General features: G+C 53.3%; 3 protein-coding genes across 3 annotated transcripts; 2 read left to right on the forward strand and 1 right to left on the reverse strand.

Annotated features, from left to right (window-relative positions):
* Positions 1 to 1,451: 1,451 nt before the first annotated feature.
* On the forward strand, positions 1,452 to 13,420 carry UV8b_06638 (uncharacterized protein; the record flags this gene model as incomplete). The annotated part of the gene is made up of 4 exons (XM_043144135.1): positions 1,452 to 1,503; positions 1,659 to 1,816; positions 1,934 to 12,649; positions 12,734 to 13,420. 4 exons carry the CDS (start codon positions 1,452 to 1,454, stop codon positions 13,418 to 13,420), a joined length of 11,613 nt encoding a protein of 3,870 aa, XP_043000070.1.
* Positions 13,421 to 14,988: 1,568 nt separating this feature from the next.
* On the forward strand, positions 14,989 to 17,490 carry UV8b_06639 (uncharacterized protein; the record flags this gene model as incomplete). Its single annotated transcript, XM_043144136.1, has 4 exons — positions 14,989 to 15,099; positions 15,250 to 15,762; positions 15,860 to 16,576; positions 16,711 to 17,490. The coding sequence occupies 4 exons, from the start codon at positions 14,989 to 14,991 to the stop codon at positions 17,488 to 17,490; spliced, it is 2,121 nt and encodes a 706-aa protein (XP_043000071.1).
* A 251-nt stretch (positions 17,491 to 17,741) lies between these two features.
* On the reverse strand, positions 17,742 to 18,263 carry UV8b_06640 (uncharacterized protein; the record flags this gene model as incomplete). The annotated part of the gene is made up of 1 exon (XM_043144137.1): positions 17,742 to 18,263. One exon carries the CDS (start codon positions 18,261 to 18,263, stop codon positions 17,742 to 17,744), a length of 522 nt encoding a protein of 173 aa, XP_043000072.1.
* Between the last annotated feature and the right edge of the window lie 200 nt (positions 18,264 to 18,463).

Below are 18,463 nucleotides of genomic sequence, written 5' to 3' on the forward strand. Positions count from 1 at the left end.
GCGGCGCTTCTCGCGGGGATGAGTGATTTGACGAATGAGATGAGACGGGGTTGAACAAGGTGAACCGAACGACTACGGAGTAGAGACTTGGAACTCCAACCCGCAATCTATCAATTACAGTATCTCATAGACTTGCGGGGTTCCCATACATGACTTGGGAGGTAGGCTAGAGGTAGTAGCAAAGGCGCAAGTCTCGCCGCCGTTTACGGAGTGGGCTGCTTGGCGTATCCTACCAGACCAGTGCCTCTTCCACTTCCGTACAAGGGCAGTTCTACATGTGCTTCCAATCCCTTGTCATTTAATGCATCGCCCGCTGCACTGCCCATACCAGCCTTGGTCATATATGGTGCTGAGAAACCGGTAGGGGTCAACTCTCAATTGTCGACTGCATGCGCGCATTGCTGACGCATGTCCTCGAGGGGATTGTGGCCCTGCGACACGGCAAAGTCGGCAGGAATTCGGCGTCTTGTTCCCTGTGGTGCTCCCTGGTGTGCTCCTTGGTGTGCTCCTTGGTACGGAGATGCACCCTCCTCGATGCGCTCTGATCCTCCTTGTCCGCTCTTTGTTGGGCTCATGGGACAAGGGCTGCCCGACCGTCCATCTCCGGCACAAGCCTGGACGTCTTGCAAACGACAACATCAACGGTAGCAGCATATAACATGTTGGATCGGCATTCTGCTTGGGTTTGATTTCCAGCCGCGCCCACAGGTAGGCTGCACCCTAGATGGTGTGAACAAGAGAACAGAAGCAAATTCAATCAGATCTTCGGCGCGACCACCCCGGTCTCGGCTGGAACGGGGGTTCGCAAATGATTGTTCACCTCATCGTCAGTCTAAGCCAAGTCATTGTTCCGAGTACACAGTATCGAATCTTCAAGCTGTCTTCGTGAGTTCCCGAGGCAGAAGTAATTTTGACACAAGTTGGAGGCAAGTGATAAGATAAAAGAACAGGATCCTGGGCACACCCCCCAAGCAAAGGGCGTGTGCGTCGTTAGCGCCGGGTGAATATTGTTCCACTGCCTAGCGCCGTGGGATTTGGCGACCATGGCCCCCGGATTCGAGCTTTCATGTAATTCTCGACGCGGGTGCTCTTCCCTTGACAGCCTTTGTACTTGCGTTTACACGGCTGCAGGCAAGCAATTGCAATTTCGGTTTCGCATCACGACAACGTCTCCCTCCCGAACCTCAAGCAGCAGACGCCAAACACACCATCTCTACCGGCGAATCTTTCTCATCCGTTATTCTTGATTCCTCCTCAACTTTGGTCATTTTCTTCCTTTGCCGCTTTATTCTACGCCCTCACTTGCGCAACCTCGACGTCGCGAATCGGTCGTCGCCGAACAAGTCGCTCGCTGCACCTCGACACTTGTTCGGCAAACGCTCATCAGCGCAACGCCTTTTCGCATCATATGGAAGGGATGTTAGCGTCTGGTGGATGCCGATAATGCAACTATGTCGGGAACCATTGACGACGTCGTTAAGCGACTGAGCACAGCAGACATAGGTATGCTGATGACCTTCTGGCGCCCCCTCCCCCCTCATCTCCCCCCTCATCACTTCCTCCCGACCTTGGAATGCATGCGCTGTTTGCTGTTGTCATGCATGGGTCGGTCATGGAATTGGCCGTCTGGGTATCCTACTAAATGGTTGTGCGCATAGATGCTAGACTCAAATTGGAGGCTGCAACCGCGTTGCGCGATAGCCTCGATCACTACACTGGCGGACATTATTATACTCCTTTCCTTAAGAGGTTGATGCCCATCTTCATCAATATTCTTCGTGGACCATGTATTTTCCAGAGCAGCTCACCTGATCAGGTGTGTTTTCTCCCATATACATATTTTTATATATACATATGAAAAAAAAGAAAAAAGAAAAAAAGACCCGCCCCAAAATCAACCCTTACGGGCAAGCGGTTCTAATGACGTATTTAGAAACTCCGTCACTGCATCTTGGAGATTCTCCATCGAATGCCCACCGCGCCGTCGTCACCAGAGCCGTTCGAGCCCTATGCTGAAGAGGTTGTTGATCTCCTCTTGCAGCTTGTGCGCACCGACAATGAAGAAAACGCTATATTGTGTGTCAAGGTCGCCTCGGATGTTATGCGCCACCAACACAAAGTTCTTCAAGGAAAGGTTCAGCAGTTCTTATCCCTGATACAAGAGCTTTTCGAGCAAATAGAAAAGGTTGTGAGGGAACAGCTCGACAATGCTAGCCCTTCTGCCCTGTCTCAGGCTGGTGCACCATCCACGCCAGGTGGTTCGCAAACCAACTTTCAGTCTCCGCGGCCCGGTTCTCCTGTGGCGTCTGTATCAGATCTCGGCGTTGATCCTCAACAACAAAATCGCCCATTATGTAAAGGGATGCAGTCCTTCAAAGTCTTGTCAGAATGCCCCATTATTGTCGTGTCAATCTTTCAGATCTATAGGGCTTCCGTCCAACTTAACGTCAAAGCATTCGTACCCTTGATAAAGCGGGTGCTCCTTGTTGAGGCAAGCGCCCAAAAACAGGCTCATGCCGACGCTGCAGCCAAAGGTCAAGTTCACACCGGTGTCAGCCAGGGCATCAAAGCAGAGCAACGAGCTGCGTATGGGGACTTCATCACGGCTCAGGTCAAGACGATGAGCTTTCTAGCATACTTGCTGCGACAGTACTCGTCACAGCTTTCTGATTTCTTGCCCGGCTTGCCTGATGTTGTGGTTCGTCTCTTGAAGGACTGTCCGCGAGAAAAGTCCGGCACCAGAAAAGAGCTCCTGATCGCCATTCGGCACATTATTAACTATAATTTCCGCAAGATATTCCTCCCCAAAATTGTTGAGCTCCTTGACGAACGAACCCTGACAGGCGATGGCTTGACTGTTCATGAGACAATGAGACCACTGGCATACAGCACGCTCGCCGACCTTATTCACCATGTACGCGACTTGCTCGGCCCCGAGCACATACGCAAGACGGTCTTGGTATACACCAGGAACTTGCAAGATGATTTTCCTGGCACCAGTTTTCAAACCATGAGCGCAAAACTGTTACTCAATATGGCCGAGTGCATTGCCAAATTGCCCAACAAAGTTGACGCACGACATTATCTCATGATAATCTTGAACGCCATTGGGGACAAGTTCGCTTCAATGAACCGAGAATATCCAAATGCCGTCAAGATCTCGAAACAGTATCAACAAGCAGATGCTGGCGCCCCCGACTCTTATCTTGCCGACAAGGAGACACAACCAGACTGGGACGAGACGGACATTTTTTCTGCCGTGCCGATAAAGGTACACAACCTGAAAGATCGAGGAGCGGATCCGGTCATCGACAACAAATTCCTTTTCCGCAACCTTATGAATGGCCTCAAGAACACATTCTACCAGCTGAGAACTTGCAACATTGGCACCCCAATCGATCCTCAGAATGCGCCTTCGCATTGGCAGGATGTATCCTATGGCTTCACCGCAGAGGAGGTCAACATCATCATCAAGCTGTTTAGAGAGGGTGCTTACGTATTCCGGTACTACGAAATCGAGAAGCCCGCGACCGAGTCTCAGTACATGTCTCCTGTAGAATACATGGCAAATTTCTACATGGTATCCAGCACCAAAGAAGAAAAGGACTTGCTGGAGACGTTTGCGACCGTTTTTCATTGCATCGACCCTGCGACGTTTCATGAAGTATTCCAGCAGGAGATTCCACGACTTTACGATATGATATTTGAGCATACAGGTTTATTACATATACCCCAGTTTTTCCTTGCCAGCGAGGCCACTTCGCCTAGTTTTTGCGGTATGCTGCTTCAGTTTCTCATGGACCGGATAGACCAAGTCGGTTCTGCAGATGTCAAGAAATCATCCATCTTGTTGAGGCTTTTCAAGTTGGCATTCATGGCCGTCACTCTCTTTGCCGGACAGAACGAGCAGGTTCTGTTACCCCATGTCGTCAACATTGTTACCAAGTCTATCGAACTGTCGACAAAGGCCGAGGAGCCCATGAACTACTTCCTCTTGCTGCGGTCATTGTTCAGGAGCATCGGAGGAGGCAAATTCGAGCAACTGTACAAGCAGATTCTGCCTCTTTTGGAGATGCTGCTCGATGTCCTCAACAACCTCCTCATGGCTTCCAGGCGGCCATCCGAAAGAGATTTGTACGTTGAGCTTTGCCTTACCGTTCCAGCTCGTTTAAGCCACCTCCTTCCCCATTTGAGCTTCCTGATGCGCCCCCTGGTTGTTGCACTGAGGGCTGGTACGGATCTGGTCGGCCAAGGCCTGCGAACACTGGAACTCTGTGTGGACAATCTTACGGCCGATTATCTGGATCCTATCATGGCACCCGTCATTGACGAACTCATGACGGCTCTCTTCAATCATCTTCGACCCCACCCTTATAGTCACTTCCATGCGCACACGACGATGCGAATTCTAGGCAAACTCGGTGGGAGAAATCGCAAATTCATGAGCTGTGCTGTTCCCCTCACCTACAAAGGATACGCAGACGATTCATCCAGCTTCAATATGCGCCTGGTTGCCTCCAAAAAGGACCGAGCCTTTCCGGCCGACTTGGGCATTGATTCTGCCATCCAGAAACTCATGGAAGCCCCAAAGATTGGCAAAAACAGCCAGAGTTTGCGTCTTTACGATGATTACTACAAAAAGCAATCCCTACATTTCATCGTGGCACAGGTGAAGCTTCGAATCGGTTATGATCAGCTACCCGAGGACCTCGCCAGAGTCGTACGACTGCAGGCCCAGGACCTATTGGCCCGCAAAATTGACATCAACTTTGCTCCATTTGAAGTGACGAATCGCGAGAAGTCAATTGCCAAGAAGGACGAGCAAGACAGGATAACTAGGCAGCTGCTGAAAGCAATCATGTTTGCTCAGTCTCTTCCAGGCTTCAAGGCTGAGTCGGATACTTTCCTCATGGACATCTGCCGGCATTTTGCCGTCATTGAAATCGGGCGCTCACTGGTGGATCTGAAGAGGAACTTCAGCCCATTCGACCCCAAAGCCGGTGAAGGCCCTCTTTCCATCGACACTCGCGTCCTTTCAGATGCCATTGTCGAGTCTCTAGCCTCTGACCATCCAGATGTTCGAGATGCTGCCAAGCGAGCAATCCGGGAGCTGTATAAGAGCTCCGCCATCCTTTTCGGCTCCGAGAGCCATGTCGGCCGCCTTCCTCTATTCAGCCACCTGAGCAGCACGTTCTGCCACAGCTGCTATGAGGAAGAGTGGTTCACGAAAACAGGGGGAAGCCTCGGTATCAATTTTCTGCTCACAGAGCTGGATTTCGGTGACGCTTGGGTAGCGTCGAAACAAATGGAATTTATCCGTGCCCTCATGTATGTCATCAAGGACATGCCTCAGGACCTACCTGAAAAGACTCGCTGCCTGGCTCAAGCTAGCTTGGAGGTGCTGCTGCAACGCATCACGAAGAACATCAAGAAAGAAGATGCATTGCCCGTCCAATCTCAACCGGGACACCCCCCCGTCAAGCAGTCGAGACTGACCCAGATCTGTATGCAATTCAACAATGAGCTTTCCCACATGAACAAGTTTGTTCGCGAGACTGCAAGAAGTTCGGTAGAGCTCATTGCCAAAGCTGCAGGGTGTGAAGTCTGGGAGCTTCTGGAGCCATACAAGGAGAGGTTCTTGCAGCCGATTTACTCCAAACCATTGCGTGCACTTCCCTTTAGTACCCAGATAGGGTACATCAATGCCATGAATTACCACATGGGTCTAAAGAACGATTGGGTCAAATTCGACGAAAACCTTAACCGTTTGCTGATGGAATCTCTTGCATTGGCCGATGCCAATGACGAGTCGCTCGCAAATAAGCCCGCCGAGTATCGCACTCACGAGTACATTGTCAACCTGCGGGTGTCATGCATCAAGCTTTTGAGCACAGCCATGTCATTCGAAGAATTTGCCAATAACCCAACCAAAGCAAAGATCTTGACGGTTTTCTTCAAATGCCTGTATTCCGAGTCAAAGCCAACCCTTGCTGCTGCAAACGATGCCCTCAAGTCAGTCCTGGCCGTAGACAGACGCTTACCCAGAGACTTGCTGCAAGGGGGGCTGCGGCCGGTTCTGCAAAGCCTGTCTGATCCGAAGAAACTCAGTGTTCACGGCCTTGACAATTTGTCGCGACTCCTCAAGCTGCTGACGAGCTATTTCAAGGTTGAGATTGGTGCTCGACTGCTTGACCAGATTGACTTGATAGTGGAGCCAGGAGCCTGGCAACAGATCTCATTTACATTCTTTGAGCAGAATCCTCAGATGAAGATCATCACCTCCATTTTGAACATCTTCCACCTGCTCCCCGCGCCCGCTGAAGCTTTCAAGGACCGACTCATTGATTGCTTTCTTGGACTCGAGGAGAAGCTCCGGCGAACGATCCACAGCCCATTCCGTCAGCCCATGTACCTATACCTGAATCGGTACCCCAAAGAAATGTGGACTTACCTACTAGGCAGGCTGGACGAGTTCAAGTATGGAAGGCTGCTTGCCCAGGTCCTCGGGCATCCTGACAGCGGTCCTTTACGAGAGGCTGCCATGGAAGGACTGAGTGCCATGATTACCAGATGCAACGCACTGGGGGGCGATATCGACGAGAAGAGGGCCATCTCAGTGGTGAATGCTGTTCACATTCTAGACTCTCTGAGTAGGTTCGAAAATACGAGCTCTTGGATGGATAAGAAGGAAAACATTTCCTGGCTGAAAACCGTGGGAAAAGAGTTGGAGGGGCAACATGGCAGCGACACTCTGGATCCCGACCTACGGATACCTGTTCACCAAGCCGCGGATCAAGTGACGAATATTCTCGTCAAGTCTCTTCAGCGCAACCCGAAGGATCTTGATGGATTGTTCAATCTTGTCGAGTGTGTGACTAGCAATGACCTCCGCTCTACTCACTCCTTGTTCGCGTTCATATACGAGAAGGTTATCAGCAATGACTCGGTAGAGTTCTGGAGATCGGCCTTCCTGCGTTGTCTGGATATTTACTCTAGCAAGTCGTCCTCTAACAAGACAAAGCACTTCTTGCTTCGCTACATTGCAAATCCCATCATTGCCATGGATGTCATGCGATATGGGAACCAGCCTGAGCAGAACAAATCTTCAAGACTGATGGATCGATCTGTGATCGATGCGGTCAGTTCAAAGATTTGGAAAGTCCACCCTGACATGTCTCCAGACGACCAGTCGCAACCTGGAATTGATCACACTCGTTTTGAAGTATTACAGCTATCCGCGATGCTGGTCAAATACTACCATACGGCATTACAAGAAGCGAGAAAGGATATCATCAAATTCGGATGGACATTCATCCGCCTTGAAGACGTCATTAATAAACATGCGGCATACGTGGTCATCGGCTACTTCATCGCTCATTACGAGACACCCCCGAAAATCGTCAGCCAGGTCTACTTGTCCCTGCTCAAGACAAACCAAAATGAAGGAAGAGCTTTGGTAACCCAGGCGCTGGAGTTGATAGCGCCCGTGCTGCCTAAAAGATGTGGCAGTGGTCCCAATGAGCGAAACGCAGCTTGGGCCGTGGCACCTCGCCGTATCTTGGCAGATGAAGGTCAGAATGTCCAACAGATTACGAGCATTTTCCATTTCTTGGTCCGACACCCGGAACTATTCTATGATGTCAGAGACAAGTATGCCGTTCTGCTCATTACTTCTCTGAGGAAAGTGGCTGCTCCGCCCAATCCGTCCCACGATAGTAAGAGGCTGGCTCTCAACATGATGTGGCTGATATGGACATGGGAGCAATGGCGTGTTGAAGGCAAGACAACTTCTTCTGTTGCAACTAGAGACATGTCCGAGTCGCCAAAATCGAGAAAGAGAAAGTTGGATGGCGACCAAGCCATGTCCTCGCCCCCTACAGCTAGACAATCTGCTTCCGGAGATCGGAGCGACTACCAAATTCCGCCTGTTGTCAGACAGAAGATGATCAAGTACCTTGTCGAATTCGTTGCGCAGCTCAACGAGAGATACAAACTTCCTTACGCCAAGCCTCGAGAACACAGCGCATCCATGCCCTTACCTCCGTCGAGCTTTGATCTCTGCAAGAAGTCCATGACCCTTCTCTTCAACCTGATGCAGCCGCATTATTGGGGCGACCTGGATTTTGACCTGTTCCCTAACGTCACAGATGTTATTCTTGGCAGCGAGAAGACGCACACTGTCCTTCATGCTGACCCAAGTGACAAGGAAAAGTACGACGAGAAGTTTTTCACAAGCATCGTCAATACACTGCAAGTCGTGCGTATTATTCTAAATTTCAAGTCGGACGATTGGATTCAGAAGAACTTTGCGGCCGTGCAAAAGGTTCTGGAAAAGTGCTTGAAGTTTGAGAATCCGGAAATCCAAGACTGCTTGCATCTGGCCGACAAGGAATATGACGATGGCCGAGAGCTCAGACCCATCATCCAACGGATTCTTGATGCTGTTCCCGAGGACGCGCCGATGGAAGACGCCGATGCAGATGGTGAGGCTGAGGTCCAAACTTCGGAAATTATTTCCTACGTCTCGCGAGCTGCTACGGAAGCTATGAACAGCAACTCCTATATTTCCGGCGTGAGCTTGCTTTGGTCGCTTGGGAACCGGAAACCGGCCGTCATTGATCAGCATATTACCGCCCTGATGAAAGCTTTGCAGAGCAAGCACGCACGTGAACATGTCCAGCATTATAACGCCGCGGCGACACAAGCTGCGAATCAGAACAATAGGACACAAGACGGCGCATCATCTCCAGGGGAGATGTCTAGTTATGATCTGGAAGTTCAGACCAAGCTCATGATTAAGGAAATACAAACCGTTGCGCTACGCATGGAAACGCTTGGCGACAACAGGCGACCGTTTCTTAGCGTCCTGGCCACACTGGTGGAGAAGTCGATGCACATTGAGCTTTGCACGGAGATTTTAAACATGGTGGAAGGCTGGGTGTTCCGATCAGAAGGTACCTGGCCAACGCTGAAAGAGAAGACGGCCGTCCTGCACAAGATGTTGTCCTTTGAACATCGCGCTGATCCCACCATGCTCTCAAAATTCCTCAACCTGGTTATTCGCATTTACGAAGATCCCAAGATTACTCGTACCGAACTTACCGTTCGAATGGAGCATGCTTTCCTCATCGGCACCAGGGCCGCCGACGTGGAGATGAGGAATCGATTCATGGCCATTTTTGACAAGAGTCTGTCGAAAACTGCCAGCATCCGCCTGGCCTATGTCTTGTGCTCACAGAATTGGGATACACTTGCTGACTCTTATTGGTTAGCCCAAGCCTCCCACTTGTTGCTCGGCGCGGTTGAGATGCATACCGGCATCCAGCTGCACCAAGACGACTTTAAAGTAATCTCGGCTTCGCAGCTGGCCGCCGTGTACCTCAGAGAAAAGGATACAAGAGATCCAAACATGATGCCCGATGATAAGTTTGAGTCATTCATGGCTCGCCACCGTCGCTTTGTTGCCGAGCTGGGAGATGTCAAGGTGCGGGACATAATCGAGCCGCTCATGCAACTGCAGCATGTCGACAGCCAATTGGCACATCAACTATGGGTCACGATTTTCCCCTTGTATTGGTCGGCCACGGTGAAGGATGAGCGAGCTGATCTTGAACGCGGTATGGTTGCGCTCTTGACAAGAGACTATCACAGCCGTCAGATTGATAAGCGACCGAACGTCGTTCAGTCACTTGTCGAGGGAGCCGCAAAGACTTGGCCCGAGTGCAAGATGCCTCCACACGTGTTGAAGTTTGAGGCCAAGACGTACGATGCCTGGTACACCGCTCTCGTTCAGCTCGAAAACGCAGCCATCCAACCGGAAATTGAGTCTCCTACTGTGAGGGAAAGCAACCTGGATGCTCTCGTTGAGCTCTATGCTTCATTGCAAGAGGATGATTTGTTCTACGGAACATGGCGCCGCCGGTGTCAGTTTGTGGAGACAAACGCCGGCCTGTCGTACGAACAAAACGGCATGTGGGACAAGGCTCAAAAGCTCTACGAGAATGCGCAAATCAAGGCCAGAACTGGCGTCATCCCGTTCTCGCAAGCCGAATACATGCTTTGGGAGGACCACTGGGTATTGTGCGCGCAAAAGCTGCAGCAGTGGGAGATTCTGCAGGATTTCGCCAAGCACGAAAACTTTCAAGATCTGCTCCTCGAGTGCGCCTGGCGCAACACGGACATGTGGCAGGATGCGCAGCACCGCGAAGCCTTGGATAATGTCATTAAAGGCGTCATGGATGCGCCGACTCCCAGGAGGGCATTCTTCCAAGCGTTCATGTCTCTACTCAAGTACCACAACCAACAAGAATCTGGCAACGATTTTGCGAGGGTTTGCGACGAGGCGATACAACTCTCGATTCGAAAGTGGCACCAACTGCCAGAGCGCTTGACTAACGGTCACATTCCTTTGCTGCAGAACTTCCAGCAGCTGGTTGAGCTGCATGATGCGAGTGTTATCTGCCAAAGTCTGGCCAACACCAATTCCTCCAACCTGGACGTCAAGTCGGGCGAGCTCAAGCTCCTTCTTGGCGCGTGGCGGGATCGTCTCCCAAACGTGTGGGATGATATCACGGCATGGCAAGACTTGGTCACGTGGCGACAACATATTTTCAGCTTGATCAATCAGACCTACCTTCAACTGCTCCCCCCGCAAAACCAGCAGAATGCTGGTGGCGCGTCTTCGTTTGCTTATCGCGGATACCATGAGACCGCCTGGATCATTAACCGATTCGCCCATGTCGCGCGCAAGCACAGTCTCCCGGAAGTGTGCATCAGCCAGTTGAGCCGCATTTACACGTTGCCCAACATTGAGATTCAAGAAGCTTTCCTCAAGCTCCGCGAACAGGCGAAGTGCCACTACGAGAACCCCGAAGAGCTTTCGAGCGGCTTGGACGTCATCAACAACACCAACCTGAACTACTTTAACCCTCAGCAAAAGGCCGAGTTCTACACCTTGAAGGGCATGTTCCTTGAAAAACTCAACCAGAAGGACGAGGCGGACTCAGCCTACGGAACGGCTCTGTACTTTGATATAGGCGCAGCCAAAGCATGGGCTGAATGGGGCTACTTTAATGATCGGAAGTTTAAGGAAGATCCATCGGACCTGAACGCGGCAAGGCAAGCGCTCACATCCTACCTGCAGGCAGCCGGAAGCTACAAAAATGCAAAATCTCGCAAACTTCTGGCTCGCATCCTATGGCTGCTCAGCCTAGACGACTCCAAGGGCACAATCGCGATGGGTTTCGATGACTTCAAGGGCGAGACCCCCGTCTGGTACTGGATCACGTTCATACCTCAGCTCCTCACCGGACTAGGGCACAAGGAAGCGCCTCGGGTGTATCATATCCTTTTGAGCATCGCCAAGTCGTATCCTCAGGCCCTGTACTTTCAACTCCGCACCAACCGCGAAGACATGAACCTCATCAAGAAGAACCAGGAAGCCAAGGAGAGAGCTAGGCAACAGCGCGCCCAATCCATTGCCTCAAACGGAAAGCCGAGCTCCTCGCCAGCCCCCAGCAAGGCTGAGCCGCTCAGGACCGAGGCAGGTGCATCCCGACCAGGCACCGCCACAGAAGGCGAGGCTTCAGGCCTGTTAAAGTCCGAAGTTGGCGACTCCAACACGGTCAGTTTAAGCACCCCGGCCGCGATGAACGCGCCGACGCCGACGCCGGCTGCGGCTGCCAGCGGACAGAAGCACGACCAGACGCCAGGGCCGAATCCGAACCCTACTCTGAACCAGAAGAAGATGCCATGGGAACTGACGGAGGAAATAATGTCGGTTCTCAAAACGGCTTTCCCATTGCTGGCCCTGTCTATGGAGACCATGGTGGATCAGATCCAGAAGCACTTCAAGTGCCCTCCCGACGAGGACGCATACAGACTCATAGTGGCCCTGCTCAACGACGCGCTGACCTATGTCAGCCGGACCCCTGCCTCGTTCGCGAAGAGCGTCAAGCTCCCGGCGGCAACTGAGACTAACATTACCAGGTTCGCCGAGACAATCCTGCCAAACCACATTAAGAAGTCGTTTGAAGCGGATTTTGTCGACGTCAAGCCGACCATGTACGAATACATCCACAAACTTCGACGGTGGCGGACAAAGTTTGAAGAGAAGCTGGATCGTCGTGTTTCTCACGCGCCTCTGGAGGCCTTCTCCCCGCACCTCAGCGAATTCAGGTACCAAAAATTCGACGAGGTGGAGATTCCTGGGCAGTACCTCCAGCACAAGGATAAGAACCAGGACTTCATCCGGATCGAGAGGTTCTTGCCAAACGTGGATCTGGTGCGGTCGTACAGCTCATCGTACCGACGACTCAAGATGCGAGGCCACGACGGCAGCGTGCACTCGTGGGCGGTGCAGCACCCGGCAGCCAGACACTGCAGACGAGAGGAGCGGATTTTGCAGCTGTTTAGGCATTTGAACCAGACGTTGAGCCGGAAGAAGGAGAGTCGAAGACGCGATCTTCAGTTTACCTTGCCCTTGATGGTACCTTTGGCACCACATATAAGAATTGTGCAGGAGGATACCTCGTACGTCACATTGCAGGCGGTTTACGAAGATCATTGTCGGCGAATGGGATTGTCAAAAGATGAGCCGGTCTTGTTCACGCTGGAGAAACTACGCGGCGTGCTGGAAAGCAAGAGTTCGGTACGTATATGCATGATTGGGACACACACACACGCGCGCGCGCGCACGCAAAGACACAAAGAAACTAACATGAAAGGAAAACAGCAGGGCAAGCCTGAACTCACGCCGCCGGCAAGGTTGGAGGTTTTCAATGCTGTGCAGGCAAAGTGGGTTCCGTCGACAATAGCTCTGGAATACTTCCAGCAGGCGTTTCCCCAGTTTGCCGAGTTTTGGCTCTTTAGGAGGCAATTTTCGTACCAACTCGCGTCGTTGACGTTCATGACGTACATTTTGTACATGCACAACCGATACCCTGCCAAGCTGAACATTGCTCGCGGGTCCGGCAACATCTGGGGATCGGAGCTCATGTCGTTTATGAGCGCGTCCAAGCCATTTTTCCACAACCCAGAGCCAGTGCCGTTCCGATTGACGCCAAACCTGCAGGTGCTCATGGGGCCGCTGGCAACGGAGGGTATCTTTGCCTGCTCGCTGATGGCAATTGCCCGCTGCCTCACAGAGCCCGAGCACGAGCTGGAACATGCGCTCACGCTTTTTGTGCGGGACGAGATGATTTTCTGGCTGACCAGCAGCCACAGAAACGGAATCAGCGAGAGCCAGCTACGGGACTCTGTTCAGGTGAACAGCGACTCGATTGTCAAGCGTGCGGCCAGTCTTGCGCACAACCCATCTGGCAACCTGCCGGCAAACCAGACGGTGATTGATGCGATTGCAAAGGCTGTGAACCCGATGAATTTAGCGCAGTGCGACGCGCTGTGGATGCCGTACCTGTGAGAAGACTTGCACGACGTGACGAAGCGGAAATCTAGCAAAACGAAAAAAAAAAAAAAGCGTGCATGATAAAGGGGGGGGGTTGGGGGGTTGGACCAGAATCTTGAACAGAACTGGAGAGTTGATTGGTTTACGGTTTCCCACCAAGAAGAGAGAGAAAGAAGAAGAAAAAGGGAAACAAGAAAAAAAAAAAAAGGAAAGACTTCCGGATCCGAAACAGCAAACATGGCAGGCAAAGTCTTTAGCATGGCGTTTAAAAGGGGTGGGCTTGTTTCGGGTTGATGCACTGCGGCTTCACAAGACCGACGGGGGGTTGGGCGTGTATGCATGGTTATGCGGAAGCGCGCTTGTATTCTGATGCTCTTGGTTATCCTGGCGGCTTTTTTATTTTTATTTTTATTTTATTTTTGTCTTACTTCTTTTGCTTGTCTTATTGGTTATTATCTGCTCTCTGATGATTTGTATGGTTTTAGGGGAAGAATGCAAGGGAGTTTATGAGCACGAGGAGGCTCGGCAATGGAAATCGGACATGGCTGCTGCCAGAGATTGACGCAGGCTAGTCTTTCTTTAGGTGTGATGAAGCAAGCTGAAATAATCTAGTCCTTTCTTGCAATGCTGAAATCCAGTCGTGCCGCCGACGGGACTGCCAAGAATGGGGGTGGACGTGGTGGCGAGCCATGTGCGTGCCTCTGTAAAACCGTGATGATGAAACAAATGTCTGAATATATGTATGTTATGTATGTACGAAGTATGCGGAGTACTTCCGTTTCCGTCGTTGGGCTGGATGAGGTTGTCAGCACGCTTGCATTAGGTACCTCCTAGGAACCTACCTCCTATGTACGTACTAGGAGGCTGGCTGGTAGGTTGCATGTAGTATCTGGTTTTGTACATGAACCTACCTCCTAAGGTAAGGCACCTACTATAGGGACCTAGGTAATGAGCTGGTGTGTTGCTGTGCCGAGTGCAACCAGGAACATGCCAGGTACATACCAGGCAGGATGTTATGTAAGTCTCAATGTTGTGCTGGTTAGCTGCTGACACAGACAGGGGCTCCTGGTATGTAGGCACTTGCAGTCTGGTCTGTGCAGTTGGCCGATTTTCCCCAGGCCAAGAGCTGGAGCAAAGGACACCCCCCCCCCCTCCCCCCGTTTACGAAGTACCTTGGAGGTACCCTACCTCCCAGGACGCTGCAGTTGTTCCTTGTCACTTGTCCTCGTCCTCGCCCTCGTCCTCGCCCTCGTCCTAATCCATCTATCCCCGAGTGTGTCACCACACCTCTGTGCTGCTTTGCCATTTTCCTTTTGCTTTTTTCCTTTTCCTGGCAGCTCCGGCCTTATCAATGTGGAGTCAAGGTGGGGAAAGAATGACTCGGGACTGAATACCGGACTATTGGGATCCGATCATCAGCCTATGCAGCGTCTGCCGCAGACGGACATGGCCACGGCTTCTTCTTGTTCTTTCTCTCTGCCGTCTGGGGTCTGGAAGCCTCTCGAGGTCCTTCTTTTGAACGACTTGGCGTAGATATCAACGGCAAACCCTTGTTGTTTATCGACACTCCTCATCGTCTCGACATGGACTTTGAAAAAATGCCGAGGAAGCTGTGGGAGCATCCGGATCCCAAAAGCACAGCCATGTGGAAGTTTATGCAAGCGGCAAACACCAAGTACGCCCTTGACCTGCAGGTAAGTCATGGTTGACTGGCGATCTCAGCGACCTTGAAAGGATCGGATCGCTCTCTTGCCGCCTTGCCTGCTTTCTGCCATGCTTCCGTGTTTGATAACATGTTACACCTATCCGTCTATATTCTTCGTCTCTGGTTGACGCCGGTCAAGGACTTCCACGCGCTGTACAAATGGTCCTGCTCATGCCGCAATCAATTCTGGTCCCTGGTGTGGGACACCGTCCCGCTGATCTACGAGGGCTCCTATGCGCAACCCGTTGACGAGTCCGTCCCCATCTCCCATCTACCTCGGTGGTTCGAGGGCGTTCGCTTGAACTGGACCGAGAACTTCCTGTGGAGCCCGTCTGCCACCGACGGCCCCGGAACGCGCACGCAGTTGAACAAGGAAGACGCCAAGGTCGCCTTGACCGAGGTGAGAGAGGGGAACACCGAGGTCAGACACCTGACCTGGGGCGAATTGAGAGCAAGAGTGGCCGAGTTGGCAACGGCCCTCAAGGAGAGAGGGGTTGAGAAAGGCGACAGGGTCGTCCTCGTTGGTGCGCATTCGGCATCGACATTGGTCGTATTCCTGGCCGCTGCTTGGCTGGGAGCTCTGTTCAGCAGCAGTTCCACCGACATGGGAGTCGGGGGATTGCTGCAAAGAACGGTGCAAATCGATCCAAAGGCAAGTCGAGTGGTCGGGGTTGTGTATTTGCCGCAAAAAGAGCCATTCCCCCGAGCCCGAGGGCATGTCACTGACATCGGAGCCTGCCGACCCTCAGTTTGTTTTCTTCGATGACGCCGCTCTTTACAACGGTAAAACCGTTGATCTTCGCCACAAGATACGAGGCGTCGTCGAGGGCCTCGCAGCCTGTCCATCCTTCAGCAAGGCCATCATCATCACGCGGTTCAGAGAACCATACGATACGGGCGCCATCCCAAAGACGGAGCGCCTGCAAGACTTTGTCCTCTCCAAGGGCAACAAGCAACCGCCTCCCATGGTCCGAGTCGACTTTCAGGACCCCGCGATGGTCTTCTACTCTTCCGGCACGACGGGCATTCCCAAGGCCATTGTTCACGCCGTCGGACCTCTTCTGATCAGTGTCGGAAAGGAAAGCCTCTTGCACGGCTGCGTCACGCCAGCCGACGTCAGTCTTCAGTTCACCACCACCGGTTGGGTCATGTATCTCGCCAGCGTGTGCCACCTCATACTGGGGGCCAGGGCGGTGCTGTACGACGGATCGCCCTTCATCCCCGACGCCACAGCCTTGCTAAAGATTTCAGAGCAGCAGCGAGTCACAAGCTTGGGCATAAGCCCTCGGTGGATGGCGGAGCTGATGGCGAGGAACATTGCGCCGAAGAAGGTGGCTGACTTGACCAGGTTGAGAAAGGTTGTCAGCACGGGCATGGTGCTTCCCGAGCAAGCGTTTGAGTGGTTCTACGATGTTGCCTTTCCCGCTCATGTACAGCTTGCCAATATCTCTGGCGGCACGGATATAGTAAGTTTTTTCTTTCTTTTTTCTTCCTTTTTTTTTTTTTTTTTTCGCGTCTCTCTCTTTCGGTTGGCTTCCAAAACAGGCTTTGCACTCTCCGTCACGGAGGGAAAGGAGAATATAGAAGGACGAGTGCAGAGGCTGACGAGGCTCGCTTAAAACATGCCGGCTGTTTCATGCTCGAAAATCCGTTGCTCCCGGTCCACGCGGGCGGCTGCGTCGCACCGTCTCTCGGCGTCCCCATTGCCGCCTACGACCACGACCTCCCGGACGGCAGCCGAGGCGAGCCCCTTCCTCCCGGCCAGCCAGGCGACCTCGTGGCAACAGCCGCGTTCCCCAACGTGCCCGTCCTCTTGTGGAACGACGACCTCCCCGCCCCCGGGAAGAAGTATCGCGGCGCCTACTTTGACCGCTTCAGGGACGTCTGGGCACACGGCGACTTTTTCGTCACCCACCCCAAGACCGGCGGTCTGTATCTGCTCGGCCGGTCAGACGGCGTCCTCAACCCGAGCGGCATCCGGTTCGGGAGCTCCGACATCTACGCCGTCATGGAGAGGTGCTTCCCCGCACAGGTGGCGGAGAGCTTGTGCGTCGGCCAGCGCCGGCCGAAGGACTTGGACGAGCGCGTGGTGCTCTTCCTGGTCATGAAGCCCGGCAGCAGGCTGGACAAGGCCATGGCGAACAAGGTCAAGGACACGATTGCCAGGGAGCTGACGAAAAGACACGTCCCCAGATACGTGTTTGAGATTGCCGAGATTCCCGTCACGGTGAATGGGAAAAAGGTCGAGCTGCCGGTCAAGAGCATCATTTCGGGCAAGACAGTGAAGCCAAGCGGAACGTTGCTGAACCCGGAGTGTCTGGAGGCATTTTACAAGTTCCAGAAGATGGAGGAGCTGGAGGAGCCGCAGGCCAGGCTGTAGCTTGGTCGACCTTAGACATTTCATGTTGACAGAAGTAGTGAGTGTCGCAAGACTTGCACAGAGGAGAAATAGCATTCTTGGTAGCTCGAATTCCACAAGCCAGCCAGCCAGCCCTTGCTTCAAGCGCCCCGAGTCGCACGCCGCAAGACCGGCCAAAAAAAAAAAAAAAAACACACACACACACACACACACACCCCAGATACGTACTACCGTACAACGTATATCAGAAAAAACAAAGCCTGGACAAAGCTTCACAAATCTCCCTCCCGCCCCTTTTCCGGGAACCTGCCCCCGTTCAGCCCCTGCCTCCAGGCCAGACAGCCAATCATGCCGACGACGCTCCCCGCTCCGGCGCCGCCGACGACGGCCCTCAGCCCCAGAGCCCTGACGTGGCCCGTCGCGGCGGCGGCGGCGGCGGCGCCGGCCGCCATGCCCACGTACGTCCAGTCATCCACCTCGACCTGGCCCCGGTTCTCGAGGAGCCGCCAGCTCCTGTCCTGCCACTCGATGCGCGAGCGGCCGTACATCCTGCCCCCCAGGGCGAGGCCCATGAGCCCCACGCCGACGAGGCTGCCGGTCGACGAGGAGCGCAGGACGGCCGCGGCCAGGGGGCCCGGGCGGCGCCACGCAGGGACGGCTTGCCGAACGCCCGCTGCGGCGAGCCCGACGAGCGAGCCGGCGGTGAAGCCGCGCGCGAGGACGTGCGCGGTGAGGATGGCGTAGGGCCGGGGCTGGTCCTCAGCGTAGGCTGTGTGGGGGAAGAAGCGCGACATGGCGGGCGGGCAAAGCGTGGAGGTTGGTTGACTTGGCGTGGGAAGAGGGAGTTGGGCCGCTTGAGCTGGACGCCTGGGTCGGCGGGGTGTTGCGATTGCGCGGGGTTGGGCGGCGAGGTGATGCGGATGGAGGGCCGTCGCGGGGCATCTGCTGGTTGCGTTGGCAGCGGAGGCCAAGGCATGTGTCTGGTGATGATGAG

This window comes from Ustilaginoidea virens, chromosome 5 (assembly GCF_000687475.1).
Source record: "Ustilaginoidea virens chromosome 5, complete sequence".
In the NCBI taxonomy this organism is placed as follows: domain Eukaryota; kingdom Fungi; phylum Ascomycota; class Sordariomycetes; order Hypocreales; family Clavicipitaceae; genus Ustilaginoidea; species Ustilaginoidea virens.